The sequence below is a fragment of the Schistocerca gregaria genome, chromosome 3 (assembly GCF_023897955.1).
Source record: "Schistocerca gregaria isolate iqSchGreg1 chromosome 3, iqSchGreg1.2, whole genome shotgun sequence".
Taxonomy (NCBI): domain Eukaryota; kingdom Metazoa; phylum Arthropoda; class Insecta; order Orthoptera; family Acrididae; genus Schistocerca; species Schistocerca gregaria.
Window position 1 is genome coordinate 807,918,156 of NC_064922.1, and position 16,488 is coordinate 807,934,643.

Below are 16,488 nucleotides of genomic sequence, written 5' to 3' on the forward strand. Positions count from 1 at the left end.
TTGAGATGCAATTTTCTGTGTGGACAAGTGTAACTTTTTCATACGGTGATAAATCGCAGGAGTCGCAGAAACCGCAGGAGTCAGTGACAGAAATCGCAGAAGTAACTGTAGTCGCAGATATCGCAGAAGTAGCAGAAATAGCAGTCAACGACCTATATAAACAACATAGACTGGCTATGGCACTGCCATCTTTGAAGCAACTTGAAAACTGAGCCGCCATGTCTTGTAGCGTCAAGGTGCAGCCTACACGTCGTCTGCTAATACCGAATGTTGTCATTGTTTATGACGCATGGCGTAAAAAAAAAAGGCCAATCTGCACTGACAATCTGATTTCTCTACTGTAAAGCATATAGTGATGAAGGCTAAAAGAAATGAAACACACTTCTGACATAGATCAATTGAAAAGTTTATTACGAAATGTTGCAGTTCATTTCGCTGCAATGCCATATAGATTAGGTCAAAAACAATTTTAAATAGTTCAGTAGGTCCAAAAACGATCAATTGGCAGCGCTGAACCTTTCATTGTCCCTTAAACAATATAAGTCTGTATATATATTTGCCGAACATGTTTCCCTCTTTCTTCCATTGGCCTGGTTTTTGCGCAAATGGTGTAACCTACAATTAAAATACTATTTTAACAGCATCCTGACTAGAAAAGAGTAATGTGACTCTTCTCCAAATTCAGCTGGCACCATTAGATGGTCAAAATCGAGTAAATAAATTCGGCCTGTCACCCAACATTCTGAACAATTCCACACACACCTACAGAAGGAAGTTCTTCTTCCATATTAAGGTTTGACAATCCCTGGAAACTCTTTCTGCCGCTGTTAACAATTTGAATGCAACCTTTGAAGCAGTATAAAAACTATTTTTGATACATTTTATTGCAATGAAACCTGTTTTTCCTCAGTTTCGTCCAATTTATGGAGGTACTACTGCAGTAAATTAAGTTTCCCATCGATTTTAACAATTTGAATACATACTTTGAAGCAGTTTAAAAACTATTTTTGATACATTTTATTGCAATGAGACCTGTTTTCCATCAGTTTCCTCCAATTTACGGAGGTACTGCTGCAGTAAATTAAGTTTCATACTTGCTGTTAAACCATTAAGAAAACAATATCCAACAGGAATTTTCCAACTCTTATTAATCCCAGTGACCATAAACACTAGTACCTCTTTTGCTATTTGGCTATCATCACTTTCCTCACATCCTTGCCCTAAGTCAACACAACCCCATTAAGTCTTTTTTAAGAGCCACCTCATCGAACATAAGTGCGGCAAAAATATGTTCTGAACTACGTTGAACCTCATCTGCTATTTTTTTAAGCTTTCTTCTGTGAATCTAGAACTGCCCACCTGCGGAATGTTCGAGGATGGGGTAATTTAACAAACTTCCTCAAATAATTATAAGCTTTGGAGGAGTAAAAATTGAGTGTAAGGGCAAACTGTCTTATTTCTTTAGGATATTCAGGAATTGAACATTTGTTTTGCATTGCAAAAAGTTGCTTCAAAATATCACTATTTTTGTCAGATACTATCACTTCAGAAGCACAGTCTTGAAGTCTCTTATTTAGGCCAACAACCACTGTTTTATATGTCACAATTTGTTTCTTCTTTCTCGAAACACTTTGCCTTGCATGTTTCGCTTGGTTCCTCAGCTTTTCGGTCGTTTTATGTAGTGCCTCATAATTCTGTTTCAATTTTTTGGGGCTAGGCAAACAATAAGAATGATCTGTATGATCATTCTGATTCACTCTTTCACCTACAAAAATGAAGTACTATCATTAAGCTTTATTTTTCTTTAAACATACATTGATTAATAGTAAAATTCACACATAACCCAATAGCAAATAAATAACAGCAAATTATTTTACCTGGTTCATTTGGTAAGGAAGCTGATTCTTCACTGACTTGGTTGTCTCTGTTGTGGTTGTTTCCTGCAGATGGTCAGGAAACGTAAATATTATCGGTACTGCGTGTGCCAGAAGTCGCCTTTTCTCGTTTGTACTATACATGTAACTATCTTTTAAGTGAAAGATTGAGTTGGACGCCACTTATCTCGCCTCATATTGGCTACCCATCGGCTTAACAGCTCTTTCTTTTTCAGAGGAAATCTAAAAATAAAGAGACGTGTATACAGTAGCTTATTTACATTTTGTATACAGCTTAAACACGAAAATGATGCACAAGACGCTAAGTACAACACGCACTTAGATACTCACCTGAAATATGATATTCCAGTTGTTTTATCACGTCTATTAGCGTAATTGTACACTGCACATACACTGGGCGTGATTCGCGATCGCTCAATAAGATTTCTAAAACAAATTATAACCGGAAAACAGTGATTTTCTAACGCCAGTACTATACACCACATGTAAATATACTGACATGTAGACGTTTCAAAAATTGGCGGCCGGTGTTGCTTTTTGCTGCCGCTGGGAGCGCTGTTACCTCACAGATAGCCACACTATGTAGTTTATATACCTCCTTGATAGCAGTGGTAGAGTGCGGAGGGATTCGTTAACTGCGATTCTTAACTGTGACAAATCACAGTTAAGAATAACAGATACTGAAAAGTAGCATTCACAGAAATCACCGATATCGGAAATCGCAGTTAACCCATCACTATACGAGTGACAGATCAGCGGCCCGGAGGTTGCTGTTTAGTCGGCGAATGGCGCGAAGCGCATTTCTTCTGAATTATAGTGCCTCGCACTCCTACTGAATTTGGTGAGCGTTGGCATTCAGTTTGGAATTTGAACTGTCATTCGACTTGGCTGGAACAGTAAATCGCACGTCTGTGATCGGCTCCGGTCGCGTTAGTGTCATTCTGTAAATTAAACTGTTTTCGGTTAGTAAGTCTCGCGAGCATTTTTCCTATTTCTTCTGGGCCACATCACACTGGATTTAGCGCCGAAGAGCATTGACTGTATTGTCACGACATTGTACCCTGGCAGAGTTCTTGAAATTTCCATGTTGTGTGTGGCTAATCGGATGCCTTTTTGTCGTAGACTTTCCGCACTGTACAAATCGTGTTGAACTATGTGCACGGTATTCTGGAGAAGTGGTGTCAGCTTCAGGACACTTCGTAATTGTGGATACATGGTCACAGGTTCCACTGGCCGAATTGTGCATGTTAGTGGGGTTAATTAATTTCTGTGAATACAAAGCTACGTTTAACTGTATTATTCCAAATCGGCTCATGTTCAGGAGGCAGGGTGAACATAGTGTTCGTTAAGGCGGGTAGTGATGTTTTGTCGTTTGCAGTGTTTGTTCTTAGTTTGGAACTGTAGTAAAGGGAGCCATGTACCAATGTATATGATACTGATGAAAGGTTGATTCGTGTGCGGCATTAGCGCATGTTATGCTTCTGTAAATTGTAATTACATTATGTTATAGGTTTATTCGGAAACTATCCAAACGCTGGTTTTCTGACAGCCAGGTTGGAAGAGCTGGTGTTAAGTTATTCACATGTCAGTATTTCTACGCCTAGTTACGGCGCATTAATTTGAAAGTGATCCTGAGCTTGAGCTTTATTGTTTAAAAAATACCTTGGATAATTTTAATTCCTTAAGGTTATTAGTTTTAATGTTTAAGGAAAAGGAAATTTAGTGTAATTTAGAATTTTTGTAATTACAATTAAATTTTTTGAATGATTTTAAGTATTGAAAAGGTTATTGGTCTTGATATTTTTAAAAAAAGGAAATTTTTGAAATTTAGAACTTTAGTCAACACTAAAAAAAAATTGCATGATTTTAATGTTATAAAGATTATTTGTTTTAAAGTACAAGAAAATGAAAGTTCTAATTTTCTGTATACCTGTAGACGACTGTGTAAATTAAAAAACCAATTAATATTCTACTACTGTGCTAATCCGCTTATCACGTCAGAACCGTTGTGTCCTAGCTTCACCAGCACCAAAGGTTACCTTTTCCTTTCGAAACTTTAAGAGGAGAACCCAAAAACAATAACGAGATATTCGCAGGAAAATGAACAGCTAGACACAAAATATTAGAACCTGAAAATATTGGAGACAATTAAACCTCCACTCCCGAAATGGTAGGTTCATATACACCGAACACGAAATACATTTGAAATTGTCGCCACATTCAGAGAATAGGTAACAACACCCTCACGGACGACTACGTAATTTACTCTGATGAAGAAACTGGTTAGTCGAAAATAAGGAACTTTACAAGCACAGAATATTAAAAAGACATCACAGCAAATAGTGTATCAATTGGAAGAGTGGTAACAACTGCAGCTGGGTGGTTGTGTGTGTGTGTGTGTGTGTGTGTGTGTGTGTGTGTGTGTGTGTGTGTGTATGTGTGTAAAGGGAGGGGTGGATTGTAGTTTAAGGGCGCTTGAAAAGCTTGCTGGAATAGTTAGTAGAGAATGTCGTTGAAACTTCTAAAATTTTTGAACAGCGTAAAATAGAAACAATAAAAATCTATACTCTCTCACTCTTGAATTTTTTTCACCTTCACGTATACAGAGTAGCTAACGCTTGTAAGATATGTAACGTAATCTCCATAATCGTGACAAAGCACAGGAGAGAACGTTAATTTTACAAACAACGTAGGAATTAACTTGCTGCGTTGAGAATGCAGCTATATATGATTGTAGGAAGTGGCTCAGAAAAAGTTCGGTAGGAACTACGTCTATTCATACACGACACGGTGAAATTAACGTATACTTTTTTCTCAACAAAACTAGTGCAGAGCGCACCAGGGCATCCCGTATTGGCTTCTCGCGCAGACTGTTCGCGAAACGGCGTGATGCCATTAGGGACAGCGTGACGTCATTTGGAAGAGGTCGTGTTCGTGGGCCTCGAATAGGGTGAGGGCCACGTTCTCGAGAATAGAGGATGCGAGAAACTGGAAGCGAGAACACTACACGTGCATTTTTAATACAAGCGAAGTTCTTTCCAAACGCCATGGATCCAGCGAGCAGAGTATATGGGTTTTCTGTGATATCCCGCTTTTGGTTTAATTGCAAACAATGTTTAGTTATGGAGTAACTCTGTCCTAAGTCACAGTCTTGAACAAGAAGCTTTCTGAAAATCTGTTAGCAACACAGAGCAAGTATTTAAGATTCATACATCTCATTACGAAGGGTCACTAAGAAATAACAGGACGAGCTCGGCAGAATGTACTAATGGCAGTACAAATGTAAACAGACTGTTATGTCTAAGCTACTAAATACCTGCTAAACAAAGAACAAGAAAGAAATGATATGAAATGAGCGTAGGCATTGTGAGCCAGGAGGCCCTATCCGGGGAAGTTCGGCCCCCGAGGGCAAGTCTTCTTTCAGTCGACGCCACATTGGGCGACTTGCGTGCAGGTGATGAGGATGAAACGATGATGAGAACAACACAACACCCAGTCCACGAGCGGAGAAAATCTCCAATCCGATCAGGAATCGACCCATGCCGGCTGCACGGGAGGCAAGCACGTTACCACTCCGCTAAGCAGGCGGACAGGAAAGAAATTTAACTGAATTGTCAACGACACCTTTGATGTTTTAAACTTACGGCTTTAATTTTAAAATACGGAATAACACACAAAAACGCTTCTTCGAGGTTCTGTTCCAACAGGCGTTGCGAAAAAAAGTGGTGACTGTTGCCACTCCAGGAAGATCTCATAATTCAGGTAAACTCTCTCTCTCTCTCTCTCTCTCTGGACTTAACAGTGACATAAAGAATATGGGAGCTTCGTACATCTTGACTTCCAGGCTAAACCAAGACTGTTTGGTGAATGTTTTTATCTAAAATTCGTGGCCTGGCTGTATTTTACTACAACCCAACACCTTGTCGGCAAATATATACACTATGTGATGAAAAGTATCCGGACACCTGGCTGAAAATGACTTACAAGCTCATGGCTCCCTCCATCGATAATGCTGGAATTCAATATGGGGTTGGGCCACCCTTAGCCTTGATGACAGCTTCCACTCTTGCAGGCATCCGTTTGATCAGGGGCTGGAAGGTTTCTTGGGGAATGGCAGGCAATTCTTCACGGAGTGCTGCACTGAGGAGAGGGATCGTTGTCGGTATCTACATCTACATCCATACTCCGCAAGCCACCTGACGGTGTGTGGCGGAGAGTACCCTGAGTACCTCTATGTGTTCTCCCTTCTATTCCAGTCTCGTATTGTTCGTGGAAAGAAGGAAAGAAGGAAAGTAGACCTGGCTCGAAGTCGGCGCTGCAAAACATCCCAGAGGTGTACTATAGGATTCAGGTCAGGACTCTGTGCAGGCCAGTCCATTACAGGGATGTTCTTGTCGTGGAACCACTCAGCCACACGCCGTGCGTTATGGACAGGTACTCGATCGTGTTGAAAGATGCAGTCGCCATCCCCGAATTGCTCTTCAACAGTGGGAAGGAAGAAGGTGCTCAGAACATCAATGTAAGCCTGTGCTGTGATAGTGCCACTCAATATAACTAGGGGTTCTAGCCCCCTCCACGAAAAACACGACCACACCATGACTCCACCGCCTCCGAATTGTAGTGTTGGCATAACCCCCGCTGGCAGATGACGTTCATCAGGCATTCGCCATACTCACACTCTACCATCTGATCGCCACATTGTGTACCGTGATTCGTCACTCCACACAAAGTTTTTCCACTGTTCAATCGTCTAATGTTTACGCTCCTTACACCAAGCGAGGCGTCGTTGAGCACTTACCAGCGTGATGTGTGGCTTATGAGTAGCCCCTCGACCATGAAATCCAAGTTTTCTCACCTCCCGCATAATTGTCATAGTACTTGTAGTGGATCCTGATGCAGTTTGGAATTCCTGTGTGATGGTCTGGATAGATGTCTGGTATTACACATTACGACCGTCTTCAACTTTCGGCGGTCCCTGTCAGTCAACAGACGAGCTCGGCCTGTACACTTTCGTGCTGTACGTGTCCTTTCACGTTTCCACTTCACTATCACACCGGAAACAGTGGACCTAGGGATGTTTAAGTGTGAAAATCTCGCGCACAGAGTACGACCCAAGTAACACCCAATCACCTGACCACGTTTGAAGTCCTTGAGTTCCGCGGAGCGCCCCATTCTGCTCTCTCACAATGTCTAATGACTACTGAGGTCGCTGATATGGGGCACCTGCAGTAGGTGGCAACACAATGCACCTAATATGAAAAACGTATGTTTTGGGGGGGGGGGGGTGTCCGGATACTTTTGATCACATAATGTACGTTATGGAGAGTGCTAGTGAAGTGCTGTCATATGTTTATCTAACAGGAGAAACTGAGCACGACTTCATGAAGTTCATCACGTGTGAATTGTGTATTAATATTACTAGAAATATGACAGCTGATTTGGACGGCACTAATTTCAGCGAACGAGAACCAGATCTGTTGCAGTTTCCTAGTCATGGACCAGCAACCTCTTCTGACTGCGAATTCCAAGATGTACTGAAATATCTCTTGGGCTACAAAGCATTTAAATGCAAGCACACTGACAGTTCCTTGGGTTCAGTCTCAGAGAACCTCCTTCCGGATTAAGATTATATCACCACTAATGCCTGGATCCCCGTAATCTCTGGAGGTAATCTCCTTCAACTGACTGGATCAATAAATTAAAGGAGTCTGGAGTGATATTTTGCAGTTTTCGTGGTCGACGTTTAGCTAACGTTAATTTCCACAGTAAAAATGGTTCGAATGGCTCTAAGCACTGTGAGACTTAACATCTGAGGTCATCAGTCCCCTAGACTTAGAACTACATAAACCTAACGACATCACACACATCCATGCCCAAGGCAGGATTCAAACCTGCGACCGTAACAGCAACGCGGTTCCTGCCTGAAGCGCGTAGAACCGCTCGGTTACAGCGGCCGGGATTTTTCCACAATAACCCCGTTTCTCGAAATGCATTACCAAGTGGTTCATCTCTACGTAACGACAAGAACCTTTATCAAAGTAAGGCATCTGAACAGATAAGCTAAAACGGAAAACATAAGAAGGCTTGCCGCAAAGAAAAATCTTTAATGGATTGCATCATCATCTTCATGAGTTACAGTGAGGGTTCATGAACGCTCTAGCACTTAAGGATTTAGAAGGATTAAGTCTTTGAGAGTGGCTGTTACTGTAATATAAATGTGTTTATTTCTTCTAATTTTAGATTGAAGCGATGCCTAATAATGTGCGTCAGCGCTTAACAACATGTAATTCATTGGACTGGTTTTAAATTTTCGCGGCACAACAGTATTCCCGATGACTTGCTTTAGCCAATAACAGCGTGACCCTCCAGTATGATCTGCCTGATTGTTTTGTGGTTGCCTAGACTGTTTTTTCTCTCACTCCAAACCGTTCCGGCCAGACACATTCGGATCTCGCGTAGAGGTCGATATCCCAACACACGTGGCAACTAGCCCCACTTCTACGCGATCACTTTCGCCAATCTGTCTTGCCTTGCCCGGTACGCTCTCGGTTTAATGTTTGAGTCATTGTGGCGTATCCAGTATTCGAAGGGAAGTTGCTTTGCTCTTAAACTGTTCCTTAGTGTCACATGCTGTTTAATTGTAAGGAAAAATTATCAAAAATGTCGTAAGTCTATTTTTATTACAGCTACATTCTGAAAAATGTTGGGTGAAAACAAAACTACAAAACAATGTTTTGCATAAGGCGGAATTCCTCTCCGTCGTCCGGTGTGGCCGAGCGGTTCTAGGCGCTTCAGTCTCGAACCGCGCGACGCTACGGTCGCAAGTTCGAATCCTGCCTCGGGCATGGACGTGTGTGATGTCCTTAGGTTAGTTAGGTTTAAGTAGTTCTAAGTTCTAGGGGACTGAGGACCTCCGATATTAAGTCCCATAGCCATTAAACCATTTTTGAATCCCTCTTCTGCTACGGTCGCAGGTTCGAATCCTGCCTCGGGCATGGATGTGTGTGATGTCCTTAGGTTAGTTAGGTTTAAGTAGTTCTAAGTTCTAGGGGACTAATGACCACAGCAGTTGAGTCCCATAGTGCTCAGAGCCATTTGAATCATTTGAACCAATCCCTCTCCAATTTTGAATCACAGTGCTGCTGTTCTCAATCAACCGATGACTCCTCATAATTCAAGTGACAGATACAACAAATCATCTTGTTGTGGCGTTCTCTGATCGTGGTCTACATATTTAGAAGGAACAGGGGTCGTTAGAACTGTAAAAACGGTTAACACAGTAGCACGCTTAAATGTTGCTGTAATAAGAGATAAAAGCTCAAAATGATAGCTCAAAATATTACGACTGCGTTATCGGTTAGACACAATGATAATACCTGGACGAGGCAGCTTCTCTGATAACACATGAGAAACCACTCCGTTTAGAATTTATGGAACGGCTTAGACATATTACAGAACTTTAGGAAGTGTGCCATATTCATCTCATCGCATATTAAAATAGAAGGGAGATACAGCTCTGCCCGCTTGCCTCAATATACGGTATTACAGTCATTTAAAATTACCGCCCCTTACCATGAAATATCTTCGCCCTAAACTAACGATCCACACGTTATGGTTCTGTGTTTAAGAAAGAACTCGTCTCTTCTTAGTGGGTTAATAATTGATTTTATGTGCTACAGCGTGTTGCTTGTCACTATCAGTAATTCTTATTAAACCCATCAATGCATGGGTGACCATGTATTTGTACAAAAAAGGAAACTTAGACACGACCGTACTACAGTTAGGAAAGCGTATTGAAATACAAGATACTGTATCAAAAGAGACAGACATTTAAAAAATGTCATCATGTTTATTTTGTGTTATTGGAACTCGACAGTCCCGTCAATGCTTGGTGCTGGCGCAAGATTTTGATCTCTCGCTTATCTCCCTCGTCGACAATAACAACACAAATATCACACCACAGCACAAATACACAAGCCATTCAGCCACAGATACATTGCATCTAAGACAGAATAGTAAATACTTCGTGAAGGAAAGATACCAACGTGCACGCAGAGAGAAAACGTTTTCGATTAGTTAGCTATGTAAAACTCTCGTGGTCTTCCACATAATTAATATTTTACTTTTGTTGTAAAATATTTATCTAGGTAGTGTAATAAAGCAAAGGAAAAAGGCAGTTTCCGTGAGTAAAGCTCGATGATTGCCTTAGAACTTTGGTAGTTAAATGATACTAAGCAAAAAGAAAGAAAATTAGGGGGTAACCAACTACATCTAGATTTTAAGGAAAGAAAGAAGCTCGCCAAAGAAAGAAAGCGAGGTAGCTTCTTGGACTTCTAGAACAGTTTAAATGAAGCTGATAATATTACAATTTTGACATTTTAATCTGTTCTAACCATTCCTCATCAGAGAAACTGTGAAAGATCTGAGCAGTTCTTACCCAGACTTCCCTGTTGTCGTCATCCACCACCTTTTCAGCTGTTAGTATCTGCAAAAAGAAGAGGAAAAATATGCATAATAGGAAATGGAAAAAGGTGCAGTTGAAATGTGAAAATAATTTATTCCATAATAGTCTTATTGTCAAATATCTCTCTGAACCTACAGGTTCAACGCTCAATACATGCGATAAAGCAAATAAACTTTAGATCACTACATATTACTTACATGTTTAATGTGGGCCCAATATCTTTTTTCGAGAGTCCACTTCTTCTCAGCGGATATACCCATTGGAGGCATAAAAAGCATGTTGAACTCGTCGCCTGTTTGCCGTCTCATGTTTGTAAATTTATCGCCATGTAAAAAATAAATTCTGTGCGATCGTTAGATGCAGTAAACGACAAAGATGCAGTTAGTTTAACACTTCAGCGGCCTTTCATTTTAAAATTTAGATGAACAAACAGAATTTCTCTCGATAACATTTTTTATAAGTGATGTACTGATTTGTCCTAAGGAAAGCTGTACCACATTTGATGTAGCAGTGGACTACGTGATGCATAAGACCGTGGTATTGACAACAACAACGACCGCTACGTATTTTCCTCTGTCTCTTGTTTTAATTTGGGGCAAAGCTATCTCTTTGGGCAGGACAGAAGCTTAGAGTAAGAATATCTATGGCGTGAGCATTAAGATGCGTGGGACCACACGTAGAATATAATATTTGTCGCTACCGTCCATTGTCTCCAAAGACAAGTGACAATGGTACGGCGTTAGGTTTCTCTGAGTGCTTTCCAGATGTTCAGTGTCTGTACATTCTTAAAAGTTTCAGTTCGAAAGTACTGTGTATTTTGTGTACGCGTTTAACAAGCATCTAATGAGCATCCAATATTGAGAACGAACTTGGATTAAAGCTCTGAATAGATAAATGTAAAGGCTTTTCGCTTGTTTGCGATTGTCACACCTCATGCGTCGCTATTTTTTGGCTATATGAAAATAAGTGCTATTTTTAGGATTTTATTGCACTTGATGGGATTCCAGCGTCTATTTCAATAAATTATGCCGTGGCAACATTACCATTTGGTTTCCTACAGTTCCGAAGTGAAAGTATCACGAATACAACGAATTTAGAGTTGTGAAATAGGCAAATTAGCGATTATCACAAATGAAATAATGAAGAGATGAAGTTATCCAGGTTTTCTATCTGGTGCTATATGTTTAATCTTCGTTCATTCTTACAGAAAATCATGAACGACACATGGACTGAAATTCAGGGTAGCAAAGCAAAAGTAGAAATGCTGAACTCCATTTCCAAATATTCCTTTACAGTGGAAACCCAGGAGTATTCTCCCAGTCATGTTTTGGTACCTCCTGAACCCACACTGAAAGCGACTAAGGGGTTGCCGGGATTCTAACATCCAGACAAGGTGGCGGTTGACCATCCGCTCCAAGGTCTTTCCCATGCAACTTGTCAGGGCACAGGGCAACACTACTGTAGCTACTTGGGCTCGTGCGGCCTTTCCCAGGTTTCGTCCCACCTTCGATAACCTTGCCCTCCTGTAGCGGCTATACAACAAGCTTTCCTACTCCGTCATCACCTTCTAGTGGTATTTTTTGACATCGAGAAGGCCTACGATACCACTTGGAGGCGTCTCATACTGGAGCAGCTTCACCAATGCGGTTTTCGTGGTTGTCTTCCTCTTTTTATTCAGTCTTTCCTCTCGCCACGATATTTTAGATACCGCATTGGTGACGTTCTGTCTGACCGCTTTGAGCAGGAGAACGGTGTCCCTCAGGGTAGCGTTTTAAGTGTGACTGTCTTTGCCATAGCTATTAATAACATTACCTCTATCGTGAAAAGTCCTGTCCAGTGTTCCTTGCTTGTGGATGATTTCTCTTTGTTTTGCTCTTCTTCAAGCCTTGCAGCGACAACGCGTCAGTTGCAACTTTTTCTTAGGCGTTTGGATGATTGGACGCAGAAGAGTTGTTTTAAGTTTTCCACCGAGAAGTCCGTATGTGTTCTTTTTCACCGTTCTCGTTCGATTTGAACCTTTTCTGCGTTGAGGATGAGGGACAATGTCCTTACTTTTAAAGACACGGTGAGATTTCTGGGGCTAATTTTTGACTCGAAGCTTACGTGGTTACCTCATCTTAAAGACCTGAAACGACGGTCGTATTTTAAAATGTCTTAGCCACAGTACATGGGGAGCCGACAGGACTTGTCTGCTCCAGTTTTACAGGGCATTTGTGCGATCTCGGCTCGATTATGGGTGCACGGTGTATGGGTTTGCGAGGCCTTCTTACTTAAATATGTTGGACGTTGTGCACCATGAAGGGCTTAGGTTGGCCACTAGGGAGTTCAGAAGTAGCTCCATTCCAAGCCTCTGTGCAGAGGCTGGTGAACCGGTACTTCATATGCGGTGGCGGCTACTTACGCTGCGCCAGGCGTATAAAACTTTGTCCACACCATACACACCTGCATGCCATACCGTTGCTCAGCTTCCTCTGGCACGGCTATTTCATAACCGGCAACGCGCGACGCGGTCCTATGGGATTCGCGCACAGGATTTCCTCTCTGCGATGGATATGGCTGGTCTTCATATTTTCCGTCGCGGTTGGAGCAGATTTCCACCTTGGTTCCTCTGAAGACTTATTTTAGAACTGACTAATTTTAAGAAAGATAGTACAGCAGATTTTACATTCCAATCACTGTTTTTTAACATTTTAGATCTGCATCACGATTTTACCGTCGTTTACACTGATGGCTCCAAACAAGAGAACTTCCTTGGCTGTTCTATAGTGTTCCCAGATCATGTTACCCGGATTCGCGTCCCTGATGAATATACCGTTTTCGCAGCGGAGCTCCACGCGATCCTGAAGGCACTGGAGCAGATGAATCGTGTTCGGGGCAATAGATTTCTCCTCTGCTCCGATTCTCTTAGTTCCTTACAATCTGTACCCAACTGAGGAGCTGGTCCAACTGATATACGATCAACTATACTTGCTCCAACGGCGGGGTAAGGAGGTGTCCTCCTGCTGGGTGCCTGATCAAGTGGGTATATGGGGCAATGAACAGGCCGACCGTGCTGCCAAGGAGGCCTGCAGAGAGCAGGATGTGGTCCAGAGTCCTATTCCCTTGCAGTGTGTCATTTCTGCTCTCCACAAGAAGTGCATGGAGTTGTGGGAGAAAGAATGGCTGGCGGTGACGGCCAATAAATTGCGGTTGGTGAAGTCAACAACTCGGCCATATCGTTCCTCAAATGGTTCTAATGGCTCTGAGCACTATGGGACTTAACATCTATGGTCATCAGTCCCCTAGAACTTAGAACTACTTAAGCCTAACTAACCTAAGGACAACACACAAAACCCAGCTATCACGAGGCAGAGAAAATTCCTGACCTCGCCGGGAATCGAACCCGGGCGCGGGAAGCGAGAACGCTAACGCACGACCACGACATGTGGGCTAGCGTTCCTCCTGCCGGTTGCTCAGGCGGGAGGAAGTGACCCTCACGCGTCTTCGGATTGGGCACTGTCCTCTCACACATAGCTCTCTATTACGGTGGGAGGATCCCCCGTTTTGTGATGCTTGTGGTGTGCACATCTCTGTCCGGCACATTTTAATAGACTGTGTTTTATACCGTGATGCAAGGGCAGAAGCACAAATTGCTGGGGATCTGCCCTGTGTTTTAGCTAATGATGAGACGCGTGTGTCTAGGGTTTTAAAGTTTGTGATGTGTCTGGACTCTGGCCTAAACTTTTAGGCTGGAGATTTTAGTGTATTGCAAAGTGGCTGGCTCCTGCCGTTTTTCCTTGTGGTCAACCAGCCACTTCCATCTGCTACATTGTTTTAGCTCCGTCTACCACTTTCTTCTTGTGTTGTCCATGTTTTACTGCTGACGGCATGCTTCGTCCCACGTTTCGGTCTGGGTAGGCACATATTTTTCCAACGTTATTACCTGTTTTTTACGTTCTGTTTTACCTTACTGTTCTGAGTGTTTTCTTGACACCCGTCTCAATCTGTTACTGAGCGGGCGCTCAAGACCTTGCCGTCGTGCGCCCATACAACCCTCTCCATCCATCCATCCATCTGTTCTGGTACCATTGAAGAAATGAGTGAAATAGATATTAGAGGTAGTGGTGTTGAGAGGCAGGTGTAATCGTTAAAACTGAACAAAGCTCCAAAGATCGAAGGAATACCTATTAAATTCCATATCGAATTTGTACCTGAGTTAGCTCCCATTTTAACTATAGCCTACCGTAAATCTCTCGAACAAAAATACGTGGGCAGTAGTTGGAAGAGAGCATGGGTCACACTCGTCTCCGAGAAGGGTTGCAGAAGTGATCTACAAACAAAACTACTGTCCAATATTATTGACACAGATTTGTTATGGAATCTTAGAAAATGTACTGAGCTGAAACGCAATGACGTATCTCGAACAGAATGCCACCACCCTCAATGTTAATCAGCATGTATTCCCAAAACATTGATCACGTGAAACCAATCTCGCACTTTTCTCACATGACGTCCCCATAGCCATGGGTCAAGACAATCAGAGAGATGCAGTGTTCCTCGAATTCCGAAAATTGCCAGACCTACGATTATTATCAAAATTACAATCGTTTGTGGTATCAAGCGAAATTTGTGACTGGACTGAGGATTTTTTGGTAGAGTGGATGAAACAAGTTATCTTGGATGGAGAGTCATTGACGGATCCAGTAGAAGTAAATCTGGTTGTGACCCAGGGGAAGTTTGTTGGAATCCTTGCTTTTCATGTTGTACGTTAATGAACTTGCAGTCAATCTCAGATTTTTCGCAGACGTTGTACTTATCTGTAATGAAGTACTATCTAAAAAGAAAGTACGTAAATATTCAGTCAGATGTAGATGAGATTTCAAAGCGGTGCAAATATGGCAACTTACTTTACATGCTCTGGAATATAAAATTGTGCACTTCACAAAACGAAAGTGTGAAGTATAATATCAATGAGTCACAGATGCAATCGATCAACTCATACAAATACACGCATGTAACGAAATGAAATGAAATGAAATGAAATAATCGTGTGGCATTATTGGCTGGGAGACCCCATCTGGAACTGTTCGATCGCCCAGTGTGAGTCTTCTTATTTGGCGGCACTTCTGCGACTTGCGAGTCGATGATGAGATGAAGATGACAGCAAACCACCCAGGCCCTTAGCGGATGAAATCTTCGACACATTCGGGAATCGAACTCTGGCCCCCTGCGTGGCAGTCAGCTGGACTGTTCACTTTTTTTCCAAATTTGCCTGATAGGTCATGTTTAGCAAAGTGAATAAGTTATGTTTTCCACGAACAATGTACTGGGAAGCATGTCAACGCTGCGAGATTTCGATCGGGTATTGTGCATGATACAAAATTTTTAATGTTTTGCTTGTTTCTATGGTAAAAAAAAATAGTTCAAATGGCTCTGAGCACTATGGGACTTAACATCTATGGTCATCAGTCCCCTAGAACTTAGAACTACTTAAACCTAACTAACCTAAGGACATCACACAACACCCAGCCATCACGAGGCAGAGAAAATCGCTGAACCCGCCGGGAATCGAATCCTGGAACCCGGGCGTGGGAAGCGAGAACGCTACCGCACGACCACGAGATGCCGGCGTTTATATGGCAAGATTAACCACACTGATTGCGAGGACGTACACGAATAGACTATCACTTAATATTAGGCAATAATATACATTAGGTGCATTTTTGTACTATACATTACGATGAGAATAACTGTAAATACATTATACATACTTGTTTGATTACTAGCTGCGTCAAACGGTATTATCTGCGGTTAAACAGTTATTTATAAAGAAATGTTAGTGCCGAAACTCACTATCCACACGCCTGCGTAATGACAAACGTTCTCTCTTTGCAAATGAAGATCGAAAAAACAGAGGGAGAGAAAGAAAGAGAGGGAGGCAGAGAGAGGGAGAGAGAGAGAGAGAGAGAGAGAGAGAGAGAGAGAGAGAGAGAGAGCGAGAGAGACGATGGGAGAAGCTGGTAGAATACATGTCGTTCACAACTGACTCATTTTCTTAAGGAGCAAACTGATCTCTACGCTAAACTTAATACATACATTTGACAGTTAACCTTTATGGACGAATTCTTAACCACTTTACCCATACCAAGG

The 16,488-nt window shown here is 42.0% G+C and overlaps 1 protein-coding gene across 3 annotated transcripts in view; it reads right to left on the reverse strand.

Annotated features, from left to right (window-relative positions):
• LOC126354375 (peptidyl-prolyl cis-trans isomerase A-like) overlaps positions 1 to 10,951 on the reverse strand; it is a 286,906-nt gene extending 275,955 nt beyond the window's left edge. For 2 of the 3 annotated variants that reach the window (XM_050003969.1, XM_050003971.1), the window contains exons 1-2: positions 10,557 to 10,951; positions 10,333 to 10,380 (exon numbers count right to left, since the gene is read on the reverse strand). In XM_050003969.1, the coding sequence (XP_049859926.1) occupies positions 10,333 to 10,380; positions 10,557 to 10,667 (159 nt within the window). In that variant the 5' untranslated portion in view covers positions 10,668 to 10,951. The remainder of the gene's footprint in view (positions 1 to 10,332; positions 10,381 to 10,556) is intronic. The other variant, XM_050003970.1, reaches the window with a different exon arrangement.
• Positions 10,952 to 16,488: the final 5,537 nt, after the last annotated feature.